Source organism: Psittacula echo (genome assembly GCF_963264785.1).
Source record: "Psittacula echo genome assembly, chromosome: 2".
Lineage (NCBI taxonomy): Eukaryota > Metazoa > Chordata > Aves > Psittaciformes > Psittacidae > Psittacula > Psittacula echo.
This window is the reverse complement of record NC_137737.1, coordinates 4,573,006-4,589,078: the sequence shown is the minus strand read 5'-3', so window position 1 is coordinate 4,589,078 and position 16,073 is coordinate 4,573,006. Positions and strand designations below refer to the sequence as shown.

The following is a 16,073-nucleotide window of genomic DNA, read 5'->3' as shown; positions in this document are numbered from 1 at the left end:
GAGATGGAAAATCTAAACCTTGCCAATCCTGCAGCCACTAAGGTAACCACTCAGGGAGACAAAGATTTTTGTTTTCCTATTTGTGGCTGAGATCATTAAGATATAATTAGAAACGGATTCATGACTAATACAGCGTCTGTTATGGAGATACCATTCGCCCACCAAGCATCTTCTATACCAGTCTTTAATAAGGGCAGCAGGCATAATCCCCACTTCACTCTCCAGAGAGTTATGCATTAAATGGACTGCATTAGACATCCCTCTCACTCCTCCCTTTTTAATGGAATCTTATTCAGGCATCCAGCATTTTCTCAGTCTCCATTGTTACCATCAAAACCAGTCTGTTTGCTTTCAGCAATATGCTCCTGCAGTGCCATCCAGATGTGAGCCCTAAAGATAGCTACGTGCAGTGAATACAAACCCTGCTCCACAACTTGTTACAGGGCAAGAAAATGGGGAACTTCACAAAATACAGGAAGAAATGAATTGAACTGTTTACAGAATAATTTTGTCTCTCTCTCTGCAGTAGCAAAAGGAACCATTGACCCTTGTACGTGTCCTTTCTGCTTTAGTGAAATGAAAAAAGCATGCACCAAGCAGAAAAGATGCACCAAGCAGAAAGGATACTTTACTCAAGTAACTGAAAGAAATTAAACTTATTGCCACACTCCATATCAAATCACATGACAGGAATAAAAAATTAAAAGCAGTGTCACCCACCAAACAGTGCTTAAGGATCTGCCACAGGGATCAATTTATGGCCATCAGTTAAACTGCAGAGTGAAAACTGTCAGGCACTGTATTTAGTATCATGATGTTTCAACAGGTTGTTTTATTTGGTAGGCAGGAGTTTGAAAGGAACCATATGAAAGAGAAAGATGACAGTTCTATGGCACAGTTTTGCTTGCTGTACCTATATGGGCAGTAAAGAACTACTTGCTCAAAACAAGCAAGAGACAGGAACGGAAAGTGATAATACAAACAAGGGACTGGAAAGACAAACCTAAGAAGAAAAAAAAGAAACTTGTGAAATTTCAGCTGAGTCTTTGAGATGATCCTACTGTAATAATTGTAATTAGAAAGGTACAGTGGGTAAACTAAGATTGGATCATGGTATCTTTTGGCATATATTTGACTATAAATCTACTTCAGCAAAGCTAGGTTTTTCAGCTTGCCTTAAAAACCCCCAATCATTTTATAGAACAAAATATATTTAGAAACTAAGCATATAAAGCAATGTGTAAACAACTGTAGTTTAAACCAGAAAGTCCAAAGCAGAGTATTACAATTTAAATTGTTTTGCTTTGTAGAAGACTACCATTCTAAAATCTAATTATCATTCCGCAATACAAACTCTTCAGCCATTACTGTAAGGAATGTATTATAGATGACTAAAGCCAAACCAGGCAAATTTCTAGATAAATGATCAGAGTTCAGAAGCATAACGTGGAAACCTCTGCCACTCAGAAAGCATTTTCATGGCTATTTAATACTCTTATAAGCTCTGCTGTGAAGCACACAATAGCTTGGTACCTTAGTCATCAGAATGCAGCTGGTCAATCAATGTACAGTCAGCAACATGCGACATTCCTACACCAGTATTTATGTAGATGGGTTTGGGAGATATGCCTCAGTTGTTTGATAGAATAGTAATAATGTCACAGTAAAATGGGTCATAAGATCAGTAACACTGTTCTAAAAGCACACATCTCTGCTTTACTCCAGCATGTATTCTTCCTGAAATGCTTTCTCTTTGCCTTGATATTGCACTAGCAGGAACAGTAAATTGACAGATTCATCTCAATCAGCCTGACAAACCCAAAGTTTGGAAGAAACAAAGTTTTTATTTAATGTTGCCTCTATATAAACAAAATAAATATTGAAATTTAGAGATTAATCACCTTGGGTGAGCATTTTCATTGATGGTGATTTGTTTCCTTGTGACCCATTGAAAATTCCTCATAACATTCATATGAACTATGGTAAGGTCAGGATTTCTTCCTAGAAATTCTAGTTAATAAAGGATATAATTTGATTCTGGGCTTGTGAAGTCTCATGTTAGGAGAAATTACCACTCTCAGTCTTTCTGCAACACCCGCATTTCACACATTCGCAGCATGGTGTGACATGCCCTTCTCTTCACAAGGTCTCCATGTGCCGCTTGCTTGGCTCAGTCTGTGATTCCATGACTGGCCAAGTTGGGGTGGGAGCGAGGGAAGGCTGCAGAGCTGCACTCCAGGCAGCCCTGGGGCATGCATCAGTGATAAACAAAAGCAGCCCTGCAGGCTTCCCAAAGCTGCTGTTCCCCCCTCTTCCCTTGTTCATCATCAACTGATACATAACTCCTGGTGGAATCACCATCCCTGGAAGTGTTCACACACCATGCAGACTAGGCCCTCAGTGCCATGGGTTAGTGGTGGCCTTGGCAGTGCTGGGGTAAGGGTTGGACGTGATGATGATCTTAACAGTCTTTTCCAACCCTGTTGATTTTATGATTCCTGGCACCACACACATTTTCCCTTTACGTCACATCACCCAGTATGAAGAACACTTATGAGATCACAAAGACACTGAGATTTCTAATATAAATAATGTCACATACGTACTTATGTTTATTTTATATATATATATGGATATTTAAAAATTACAATCTGATTACAGGAGAACTAAATTAAGTGAAATGTGCTTAAGGTGTGAGGATGGGAAAAAAGAGCCTGCAGGGTGGGAGGTGAGATTTATCAGCTACTGATAAGAATAGCGGAGGATGGATGATGAAAGATTAAGAATTCAATTTGTTTAATTTCATTCACACCAGAGCCAGCTACCAATCCAGAAGATTACCTACTTTTGCTGCATTACTTAAAACATAGGAGAAAGGCAGCAAATGCTAAGGAACATTTGAAGTAAAAGGGTGTAACAGAAGTAATGTGATTTCTGAAGCTGATGATACCAGTTAAAACTCTAATTAAAAAGGAGTGCAATCATCCCTTTACCCATCCCCAATCACCTCCCAAATATCTTTTCTCTATTAAGTGTGAAAATTGTCCAACTATAATGACTGAGTGAAAAGAGCTTTAATATAACATAAATCCTGTGGATCCATGCTAAATATTGAGAGCTCTGAAACTTGTTCATAGGTTGGGGATCTGCATAAATGGAGGGAGAAAGATTGTATCTGAAATTCAAAGCAATGTACATGGTGGGGGAAAGATACTAAAATCAGATATGAACTAATCATCCCAGGTTAGGAAAAAATTTCACACAAATGACACCTCAATGATAGAAATCAAAAAACAGAAGTGAAATGTAAGGAGAAGAAGGAAGAATAAAATAAGAAAGATAACATCACTATGCCAATGTATAAACCCACAGCTCATCCACCCTATGAACACTCCACTCTGGTCCTAAATCTCAAAAACTATCTATGGAAATGGAAAATATGCTCAGAAAGCAGTAGGAATGATGAGGAGTGTGGAGCCAATATTTCAGCACTGGAGAAACTAGTCAGCTGGTTGACAGCTAAAATCTTTTTGCGTATCTCACAGCTCGCCTAGGCTGTGGATGAGCAAGGTTGTGGTGGGGGACACAGCCAGGACAGCTGACCCAAACTGACCAAAGGGATATTCCTTACCATGTAGAATCACAGAATGGTTTGGGTTGGAAAGGACTTTAAAGCTCATCCAGTTCCAACCCCTTCCATGGGCAGGGACAGCTCACACTAGACCAGGTTGCTCCAAGCCCCTGTGTCCAACCTGGCCTTGAACACTGCCAGGGATGGGGCAGCCACAGCTTCTCTGGGCACCCTGTGCCAGCGCCTCAGCACTCTCACAGGGAAGAATGTCAAGGCTATTGCTCCCCCTCCTCAGCTTAACAGGAGCAGCTTCTCAGAGAAGCAATCCCAGTAGCCTCCCTGCTACCAAAACATTAATTAATTATTAATATTAATTCCTTAATTGAGGACATTTCTTAAGTCAGATACAATTAGACTACTACATGCACACAAGTAAACCCTGCAGGAGTTAAAGGACTGAAACAGAGCTTGGTATTAAATACTGTCTATTTTTTAATTCATACAACTAAAACCAAGAGCTTAAATAAGAACTTTATGCCCCAATTTGTTTCTGGATTCTCAAAATTACTGTTTATTTTTAACATATGTACTATTACCAACATATTTATCCATATGTATCCAACCAAATAAACAGCAGAGACTAAAAACTAACCTCATAACTCAAAGCTGACACACTGAACTTTTAACTTTCTAATTTCTCAAAGAAATAACTGCTGCTTCAGAAAACAAGCCAATCTGTTTAAGCCATAAAGAACAATCTGTTTTCTCATATGGAAAGTAGGGGTGGCAAGACAAATTTCTATAGCTGATGACTAAAAACTTACAATACAGAAAGCTTCCTATGCATGCATTTTCAGTATATAAAGTAGAACCTGACTTAGCTCCAACTAAAAGTCTGCCTACCCCAACAACCTATCTAAAACACCCTGCAACAGAAGCAGCCCTACAAGTCAGGTATACAGCACACTTTTGCCAGCATCTAGAAATTCACAGCCCAAGGACTTTGAGCCAGAAGCAGATCTTTTGAACATAATAGCTCTCAATGGATTTTTCCTCCATTAATTTGTCCAGTCTCTTTTCTAATTCAAGTAAAGCAAGGACCCTATGACACAGAGTTCACAGCTTAACTTAACCCTACAGTATCACCTTTTGTCAGTTTTAAAGATGCCAGCTGAAAGTTTTCTTTAGGTCTTTTAATACAGATCTTATATTAGAAGATACAGCAAACAGCAATACTGTTTCCTATTCACCTTGAATGAGCCACTCATGACTGTATGCTTGTATATATCATACTTCCCCTCAATCATCACCTTCCAGATAAAAGTGTACAAAGAATAATCCTTTCCACAGAAGCCATTACAGACCTTTGATCATGTTTGTCTCCTTTATATTCCTTGCAGTTCTGCTATAAGGTTTTTGAGATAGGAAACCTGAAATCCACGTACGGCACAATATTTTTTCTACTTACCATTGTAATACTTCCTCCTGCAATCTATAGAATTTAATTTGCTTTTCTGACCAGGACTAAGGACTAAGCAGATGTTTTTATTAGACTATGTTTTTGCCTAACCACGATATCTCATTCCTGAGTGATAATGACAACACACCTTGCATTGCTGCATATGAGCAGCTGGGACTGCAGACACATCGTGCAATACTTCAGAGCATGTACAGGTTTCAGGGTTGCTTTGAAAAGAAGTGCAAATTAAACTGAAAGTGAATAGTAGTAGGTGTCAAAAAAGCTTGAGGAGATTTTAATTACACAAATACTCACAAGAACTTGAAGGTTACGTACAAAACTTCTATCAAAAGAGGTTCAATTCAAACGTGGTGAAATAATGTGAATGCTAAGCAGTTTTATGACTACCAAAAAAAAACCCAACCCAAAACTGCTGAAGAGGGGAAAAAAAACACTGCACCATGAACTTTATAAGATTTTAAAACACTGCATTTGCAAAAAAACTGGGAGGAGAGAGAACATGAGCATCAATTGTGTGCCTATGCAAGTCTTGGGGCAGTCCATGGTGATGGTCAGCCCTGTTCTCTCACTCCTGCTGATGACATCCATCTTCAAGGAACATAAGCTCAATATCCTTCTGCCTTAAGTTCCCAAGACTGACAGATTGATCTGATGGCTGACATGAAATCCCTGATACAATGTTCAGTGACCACAGAAAAAGGTGATGAACTCCTCTCATTCTGACTACCTTGGGAGAGCACTCACAGAATTATTCCTGACTCCTGAAATGGGCTAAACACACTGTAAAACCAAGTACTGGAGACTATTGTTTAAAGTTATGTATCAATATAAAATGTCAAAAGAAATCAAAAATGATTTCCCATTCAGAGTAAAAATTCATAGTCTTTTAAACTATGCGTGGACTCAAGGCATCCTTACTTAGTGTAAGAAAACAACAAGTTTATACAGGATGTCCTAAGTGTAGGGGAAAACAATGAAAACACTTCACACCATAGTTTAAGTTACAACAGAGTACTCATCAGTCAGTCCTCAAATTTGACTTTTCTGCACATATAATTCTTCTCCTAAACACTGTATTAAAAACATTTTCATTCTAAGTACATATTTCAAATATTCTACAAATCTTAACTGTTCAAAGATCATAGAGTTAAAAAGAAAGTTAGTTCTTAGTTAACGTCTAAGTACACTTTAACACCTAAGCATCAACTTTATCTGTCAGGTGCAAAGCTGAAGTTAGCATGCTCCCCTGAATGTCAGAGCTGCAGTGTTTCTAAGTAAAAATATAATCATTAGGAAAATATTACCTCTTTTGCCCTAAATTCTCCACAGCAATATTCAGATTACCCAATCCCAGAAGTCCCATATATACTACTTGTATTAAAACATTTGTTCAAAACCCACATTGAAAAATCACATCAAAACCTCATATTGAAGGTATGCCACATAATGCCCAAGAGCATTGCCAGATGAAACAAGTTGGCAGAAATCCTCTGACTTTATACATACCTCCATTCAACCCTGACCTACAGTCCTCCTGGGACTTGGTTCATAAAAAAACACCCCCATGCAGTGTAAAATAGGTCAGATAAGGGAGAAATAGGAGTGGAGCCAAGCTAGCTGAATAAGCATTGCCACTCCAGTCCATCCACCTTGATTACTTAAATATCAAAGCATAAAGGAATTAGGAAGCAGGAAACAGATGAAGAGCTCAGAAACCCAAACATACCTGGGAGACTACTGACTTGAATCCTAATCTAGAAGAGTTAACTAACTCTTATCTGGCTACAGGTAGGACACAATGAACAGTGCCTACTATGCTAGGAGAGAATCTGTAGAGTAGGTTGTGCTTAGTTGTTTTTTAGGTAGATGGGCTGGATTGGGCCAATCAAATCCCAGAATGCCATACGGTTGAAGGCACCTTTGGGGCTCTGAAGTCTAACCCCCTGCTCAAAGCAGTCCTGTCAAAGTAGCCTGACTTTGGGCTGCATCCAGCAGTTTTAAGAGTTTCCAGGGATGGAGATGCTACAACCTCTCTGGGCCCTTGTTCCAGTGTTTCACCACACTTCCCACAACAAAAAGCTTATTCCTATGTAAAGCTGGAAGATGTCCTTCTATTGTGCACTGCTGAGACAAGCCAGGCTTCATTATCTCTACACTCTCTCATGAGGCAGCTACAGACAGGAATAAGATCCCCTCAAGAATTCTTTGCAAAGGTCATACGAAACCTGTTACCTTGACCTTTCTGTGTCTGCCACGTGCTCCAGGTCCCCCAGTCATCAGGCTGTGCATTCAGTGGGCTTGCTCCAAGATGCCAGAGGGTCAGGATAAGAACTATTACCATCTTTTACAATTCATTTCAAATTCTTCTCTGAACACAGTATTTGAACAAACAATGGATTACTAAACAGCTTAGCCTTCCAAGGGAAACTAACTGTTAAAAGTCATTCAGAGTAAGCTCTATTACAGCCTCGTAATTGGAGGGGATTAATGGAAGCACCAACTACCAGGGTCCAGCAAGGTCCAAATGACAACAGACAATCCTCTAGATATAGTAGAAAACCTAGGAGATTTTGAGCAATAGCCAAGGGCCAGCACACCGTAATCATCAGATGCTTATGTTATTTGTTAACTGTTTTGAAGAGAGTTTGAACTGCATCATCACCATGCACCTCTCAATTTACAGAAGAAGCAAAAAGACCAGAGGCCTCAGCTGGGCTGTAAGTCACTTTGAAGCAACACTGAAATGCTCCTGGGACGGTCAGAGCAATGAAGCGATAAAGACAGAGATCTGCCCATGCAAGGCACAACAGTGACTGCTACTTTGCAAAAACTTTTTCTTTGAAGTGCATTGTAAAACCATTTTCTTTCAAAAGACAGCTTGTAAGACATTATACATGATACAACCACCATCCACTTTGGACTAGTTTAAAAATACGCTGTACGAAAACCCAAACCAACCAACAAACAAAAAACCTGAGTATGAAATTACAATAAAACATGAACAGTGAGATCAAAGAGATGGAAAATGTCACAACATCATAAAACTCAAAGACGTGTTGTAGTACCAGCAGTCATCATGGTCACTGTTGCTGCAATGCACAGATCCACACACTTCACTGCTGCTTGTGCTTTTCTTTTCCAGTTTGTTATACCTAGCATTAAAACCTTATTAAAGTTGTTTAAACTCAGGTTTATTATCTCTAACATTTTCAGCTTCTGGGACAGGATAAAAAAACCCCAAACAACTACCAAGAAACACATGAGAATGTTGGTTTATACATGAGTTTTCCTATGTTCCTTAGGACTGAATGTAAAACTTTCAGAAAAGTTATGTAGCACACGCACTAAAACCAATAGAAAGCAATTCCTTTAAGATGCAAATAGCTGAATTTCCTTCCCATAAAGAACATAACGCTGTCACAAATGTTGTGGGCTCAATTTTTCTCTCCGAAGTGGAGCTTCAGGTGATTTTGTACACAATTTTATTCCCCCCCCCCCCCCCAACAGAAGCACTGGTTCAAAATCATTTTACAGACAGGAAAATCAGTGACAGAAGGATATGCTTCAGTAATATTTTCTCCTTTTTAAAAGGCATTTTATCAGGCAGAATATCTATTTATAATATTAAAATGATTTAAAGCGTGGCTCTGCTTCCCTTCACGTATTTTTCTTTTCTCATCAGCAGTTCTACTGGTGATAGATCTACACAGACATACAAGTCATAAAATAGGCTGTTCATATCTATTTAGAATTTGTATAGTGCTTCTCATGAAATCTGAATACCTTCTAAATTCTAATGAATTTATCATCCCTACATTCCTGTGATCACAGAATCACAGAATAGTTTGGGTTGGAAAGGACCTCAAGATCATCCAGTTCCAACCCCCCGCCATGGGCAGGGACACCTCACACTAGACCATGTCACCCAAGGCTCCACCCAATGATGCACATTTATATATATACATATTTATATATGCATACATTTATACAATGATGTACATTTATAGCTTAGACATTACCTTAAGGAGCATTTAGTAAAAATTATGCATGAATAAGGTCCAGCTGGGACCTTAAAAAGTTCTAGTTTCACGATGATGAATATCAGTTTCTGATGGTTTTGTAAGAATAAAGGTGCTCACTGGACACCCAAAGGACACTAAGCACATCTGAAAGAGAAGGCTTTGAAACAAGTGAAACATCTGAAACAAGTTGCCCAGGGTCAAAAAGACATAGGGGTCACCAGCAGAATCAGGAAGAGGCTCTTCGTTCTCTCAGTGCTCTGCCAACAAGCCCATTTTTTAATTCCATGAATCATGTACTTCTGATAAATGAAAAAAACTTGAAAACCGGTGCTCAAATTCTGCCATTTGTAACAAAACCACACTTAACTACCACCATTATGACCTCTCAATATAAGAAAGTTGAATTAAAACCAGTCAAAACTATTTGACACAAAACCCTACAAGAACAACTGAAAATCAGCTACTAATTGATGGCTTGGCTTCGCGAGAGAAGATCTGGGAAGGGCTTTACTCACGCTTACTACAAGCACAATGACCAAGGACATGAGGGATAGGCAAATCTGGTTGGAAAAAAGGCTGCTTAGGCAATCAGGAAGCTTCCGACCAGGACTGTCAACTCTTGAGGCTCTTCCTATCATTGTGAAGCAGAATTCACCAAGCGTTGGATGGTTCACCCACTAATAGGGAACATGAGCTGGGCTCAGCTACTAATACGATTCAGACAAACAACATGAAACCCCAACAACAATAATTATCTCAGGGTTCTGGAGGGAAAGTAAATCATTCCAGCTCTGTTTAAAGCTAGCAGCAGTTAAATGCAACTTCCTAAAAAGTTTCAAACTTGTACATGCAAAGTTTTAGTTATACAGTATTTCCTTACTTATCCCAAGCTCATGATATTCATAAAGAAAATACAAAAGAAGTGGCATGCTTCACCTTAGAAATATATGGCGTCCCTCCAAATGAGCAGCATGTGCTTGCCACATGGTCCCTAAATTGCCAGAATACATCCCCATCACTCCAACACACCAGTTACAGACATTTCCATGAGATTTCTTAAAACTATGTATGTATTTTGCAAGTATGGGAGGGCATCCATACACTAACCGTGAAGGTATCCTCTGTTTTGGACTTGCTAGGGTACCCAAAACCGGATGGCTGCAGCACCTAACTGCCCAAGTATTTAAGCTTCCTAGAAGACTTTGGACTAAGCCCTCTGTTTCTGCATCCACATTACTGACATGAGCTAAGCTACTAGCTCACTAGGCGGAGACATCTTCCTGAGCCACTGCCAAAACTGACTGCAGCACAGACAAGCCTTCAGCTTTGTGATTATAGCAAACATGCTGAAAGTCTAGTGTAAGTGACAATGGCACTGAAAAAGTCAGCTCTTTCCCCTGTTGTTTGTAGAAAAATGTCTATATAAAGGAAACTTTGGTTGACCTTTTCACTGGGGACAAGAGGCTGGAAATCAGCCCCTTGGAAAGGGATCTGGAATTTGGGTTGATGGCAAATTGAATGTGATCCAACAGCATGCCCTGGAAGCAAAAAGGATGAGCTGTGTCCTGGGGTGCATCAAGGACAGCACAGCTAGCTGGTCGAGAGAGATGACTGTCCCTCTCTCCACTGCCCCACCCTGGGTACTGTACGTGGTTTTGGGTGTCTCAATACAAGGACATCAAACACTTTTACACTAGTTTCTCTCTTAGCCCATCTTTGGGTTTTAAATCTCTTTCAAAACAAGCAATTATTTTCCTTTATAAACCACTCGTTAAAATAGGATTTGGGCATTTTCACTTTCAGACATCTCAAAGATTACATTCCTAATCTCTCACAGCAATTTCATATGCACTGCCACAGCATAACAGTGGTTATTAAACTAGCAGATTTTAGGAAAAATGCATACCTCACAAATAGAAAAAAAACCTAGCGATATTAATTATGGATAAATTTAAGGTTCCTAACTATAACTAATGCCCATCTTGTAGAAGCCACTAAGGTCATTAATTATTTTTTCTCTTTTTCAGGATTTTATTTGATTCAAAAAAGAAAAAAAGCATTTATCTTATAAAGAAACCTTTTATACAGGTAGATTCACTGGTGAGAACAGCATAAATGGCTGCTTACACTAGATTTTTTCGTATTGATGCACTGGTCGTTTTCATTTTATCAACATGTTACTACTTCATCAACACACCTAATGAAACTAGTTTGACATGACTTGGGAAGTGTGACATGTATCTATTATAATATATATGTATAAAAATTATTCTTACCAATATGACTTGGAAAAGAACTGGAAAAAGTCGGATTTCTTCCACAAGGCTGAAAAAAAAAACACAAACATATTTAAGATTTATTTAAAAGCAGAGGAAGTGAATTCTTACTTAATACACTAAACTCACAAAAGAAGCAGAGTAATAGAATAGCTGTTGCCAAAATCCATGACCCAGAACCTCAGTCTCTGACTAGCTCTCAACAAAAATGAGCTCCACTTCAGCTATTAAATAGAAACAGCAATGTTCTACTGCTTTGGAAATTACTTCTCGGTCTGCTTCACTGATGCGATTCAAGTGAGTGGAAAAGTAATTAAATGTTTTTAAACAGCAGAAATGAATAAAAATTCAGAACTATAACAGTAGACACACCATGAAACTGTGCACCATTAAGAATTTGAATTAATAGACTCAGTGCACATCATGAAATCATAAATATGCTGTGTTTTTTAAAGCATGCTATATGAACATCTTGGGTTTACCATATTAATATATGATACATTTGTCAGGCAACTCTCAACAATACTGAGGAGTTGTTACCCATAAGAATTTAGGTATATTCTCCTGAATTTCAAAATCAGACAAAAACCAGCATATACATATACTTATAAGAAAGAATATTCTCAAAAAACAGTAATACTTTACATTCATTTTTAGCATCCAAAACACTTTATATTTATTAGTAAATGAGGTGTCTTACAAAAACTATGACTTATATAATTCTATGATGCTCTTTCCTGTATTATGCTAATTTAAAGAATGATTGTCCCTTTGCCCATGCATCAAACACCACAACACACCAAATCGTGTGTTTTGAAAATTTTCTTGTGTCTTTATAACATTACTGAAGTGCTTCATAAACAATAGGCAGGTTTAGCCTTGGGCTATAAGATACTGTTATGAAGGTCTCATGAAGAATGAAGAGTTTATGTAAGGAAAGGAACTCATTATTTCTAAGTTAGGAAGCTTGAATTTAAGGACAACTTCTGTTCTGATCAAGTTGATAGTAAAAATACCCATATGCAATGGAAATCCGAACAAGTTCCTTACATGGGTCAGGAGAATCTGAAAGCTATTCTCCTCTGTTGCATCTAACAACCCCTAAATATACAGTTATGGCACGTGGGACACAGCCAGGTCATTAAGAAGAGTCCCCAGGATTGCAGATAGGAAGAGTTATTATATCTGAGGTTCATTTTCCAGGGCCAAATCTAACAGTTAAAAGCTTAGACCATGACTGTAAAACAAAATTTTGCTGATGGGGTACAGCAATACTGAATGTAAAAAAAGGTCATTTAAACACCAGACTCCCCAAAAAAGCAACTGCTGTAACAGCAATCATACTGACAAAACGAAGTTTTGCCAGCACAAACCTCTTTATGCTTAGGGCACATTGGAATTACTTACCCCAGCAAAAGCTGCTTACTTTGCTAGGTAAGCACCATTTAAACTGAGAACACATTGGCAGTAAAATACAATCAAATACCAAGAATAGCTAAGCAATCCTAGTTTAGGGAAGACCTAGAAAAATGCTTTTGTGGTAAAGAGTAAATTATGAAACAACAGTTTCAAAAACTGTTAGCAGTTACAAAGTCAGCTATACTTTCTGCTGTGATAGGCAAAGGCTAAACTAGAGCCAAAATGACTAGTCTTAAAGGTCACCTGCAAACCTTTATGATTGAAACAAGAAATAGCTGGAGCCTTGAAAGAAAATTATACACATAACTTAGCTAAAACATGAAGCCATTATCAAGAAATGTATTAAGACAAAGCCTAAATCCGATTTATCCTAACTTTACATATGTATGCACAAGAGACAGAGAGTGACATTATCCCATTCTTCATTGCTATCTTACAGAGTTTTACAAAGGAAATGTTTTGAGGCAGGTGAAAGAGGAGTTTAGCTAAGGAATTCATTTCTTAGAATGGTCATATTCAACTCAAATGCTACTTGGTTCTTTTTTGACTTTTTATAAAATTGGTATTAAATGATATTAAATTAGGTCCTGCCCTGTTTGGAAATCATACAGAGTCTTCACCATACATAGAAGCAAATCCTAATATTAAATATCAAGTACTTGCACCTCCTTTTCATTTAAATCTACATCCAAATGAACAACACTGGCTCAAAATAACTGGTCGTCTAACTTGATAAGACTTGCCATCAATGCCATCTGAATTTTTAACACAGTAACAATTTTCAGAATGGGATGATGCCTTTCAAGAAGTATGCAAGATCTGTTTTGCTAAGATATGCTAAATTATGCTAAATAATGCTCCATTCCTGGTGGTGTTCAAGGCCAGGTTGGACAGAGCCTTGGGTGACATGGTTTAGTGTGAGCTGTCCCTGCCAATGGCAGGGGGGTTGGAACTGGATGATCTTAAGGTCCTTTCCAACCCAAACCAGTCTGGGATTCTATGATTCTATGAAATTACCTTTCTACAAAACACAAACCTACTGCAGGATCCTGAATACAGACTGCAGGCTTTATGTTACAGGTGTGATCCCTGAACAAGTTCAGGCACCTGCTTTGAAGTAAGAGTCCTACAACCAAGCTTCTGGTTTAGAGTTTAAGCTTTCTATCCTAGCACCAGCATGAAAAGGAAGCATCTTATATTAGGGTGTAAATTTACACTGCCTTGCATTTGTGTCTCACAGGAATAATTCTGGTACACACTAACAAAGGCATTCTTGAGGAGACAGCAGAAGACCAACTCCTTTCTTATTGGGCACCAAGAATATCTGTACTGGTTCCCTATACAGAATTCTTCGTCTAATGAAAACGTGATGAGGTATTTCAGTTGTATGTGTTCAAGGTGGGTGTTATACAAAGTGTGGGGCAGTTGTGAGGAGGGGAAGAAATAGAGTGAAATGAGTAACACTTTTGATCTTGTGTCATTGCCAAAGCAATTTAATAAAGTCCCTATTTCAGTACTCTAATTAAAATTGAGTACTAACAACTAAATATTTTTATTTAGCCTTTTTTTAAATGTTTTAGTAAATTCTCTGCTTAAATACAAAACTATACATTCTACACATCCAGACTGCTGGTTTCCTCCTTTACAGGTAGGATTTACCTGCAGGTAGGCTGGACCTACAGTGGCAGTTGGGCCCTAAATACATGAAACTATTTATTTGTGTAAGCAAATTCTGTAAAACTCCAGAGCAGGGAATTTTCCAACACACTGAGATTTGTGCTCTCAAGTCAATTCATTTTCAAAAATCAGTATTTTAAAGTATTGTCATAAGCCTTTATAAAAAAGCCACAGATTGCTACACTTTGAGTAAACACTAGGAATTAGTTTTTCATTTCTCATTAGACAGAATCAATATGTCTTCTAGGGGGAGAGCAATACAACAAACAAGACATTCCTCACAATGTTAGAATAGAATCTGATGTTGACCCCAACAAATGACTTCAGAGTCTGTGCTCTTTACATCAAGATACACTGCAGGCTGCTGTTGTTCATGCCTGTGGTTTTGTTCTGGATCGTTCACAAAAAAACCCAAAACCATAAATATGCAAATGTTTGCACTGCCAAGCTGAAAAGCTGCAACAAAGGCTGGAGAATGAACACAAAATGGCCAACACAGCCATGACCTCATGCCACTTTAGCAGCATAGGATAGAAAGTTGGTGGAAATAGCCAACTGGAAACTCCTCAATCTCAATCTAATACACCAAGTGAATTCAGGGACTGTAATGTTTGTACAAGGCACAATGGGTTCAAACGGAGGGGAGATTTAGGTTAGAAATACAGAAGAAATTCTTTACTCAGAATGGTAAAACACTGGCACAGGTTGCCAGAGAAGTGGTAAATGCCCCATCCCTGGCAGTGTTCAAGGCCAGGTTGGACGGGGCTTGGAGCAATCTGGTCTAGTGGAAGATGTCCCCACCTGGGGCAGGGGCTTGGAACTGGATGATCTTAATACCCTTTCCAACCCAAACCATTCTATGATTCAGTCTATGATTCTATGATTCAAATTGAGGGATGTGTCTGGAAATTGGAATAGCCTCTTAGGGCCATTGGTACCTTGAAAAAGTTAGAGAAGAGAATTTTATGTGAAATTTATTCACATAAATTTACTCTTTCTGGGTAAATCCCAAATAAGAAAGACCCACCACAGAACCCGAAAGTTTCAAAGTCATCTTACTGCCACACTTTAATGTCAATGCCCTTCAGTTGCTGTCCCAAAGCAAAGACAATGAAATCATCATTGATTTTCAGAAATACTATACCAAAGCACAATTCACACTGGTGTTCACCATGAAACACATCAGGGAGAAAATCTAGCAACCTTATCTTTAGGGGTCCCAATTATTTTCAAGTCAATTTTCTTGAAAACAGTTATTCTTCAGTTTCAGTTCCTAAAGCTTCTTAGCAATAGTTTCAATTTCAAATGACTCAGGGGCAAAGGGGAAGAGAGGACTTTTGGCCTTTCTGCTGGCAGAAAATTATGTTGGCTGTAGAATAATTAGATTTTTATTTAATGCTTTACTTTCTGTAGTAGACAGAAAAGGAAGATAAACACATCAGAATAGATCAGTATGGAAAACAGATACACATCACCATTATTTGATGATTCCATTTTAAACACCTTTCACAAGTGTATAATTAATATTGAACATGGAAAACAAAGAAAGGCTAACTCCTATTCATACATATAAAGGAACAAGATTCGAGAATTGAAATAAACATTTCCACTAGAAGAAAAATATCTGA

General features: G+C 38.3%; 1 protein-coding gene across 1 annotated transcript in view; it reads right to left on the bottom strand.

Annotated features, from left to right (window-relative positions):
- ULK4 (unc-51 like kinase 4) overlaps positions 1-16,073 on the bottom strand; it is a gene marked incomplete at both ends in the record, with an annotated part of 202,619 nt that overhangs the window by 95,447 nt on the left and 91,099 nt on the right. Inside the window, one exon of the mRNA XM_080611269.1 lies at positions 11,350-11,398. Coding sequence (XP_080467395.1) covers positions 11,350-11,398 — 49 coding nt within the window. The remainder of the gene's footprint in view (positions 1-11,349; positions 11,399-16,073) is intronic.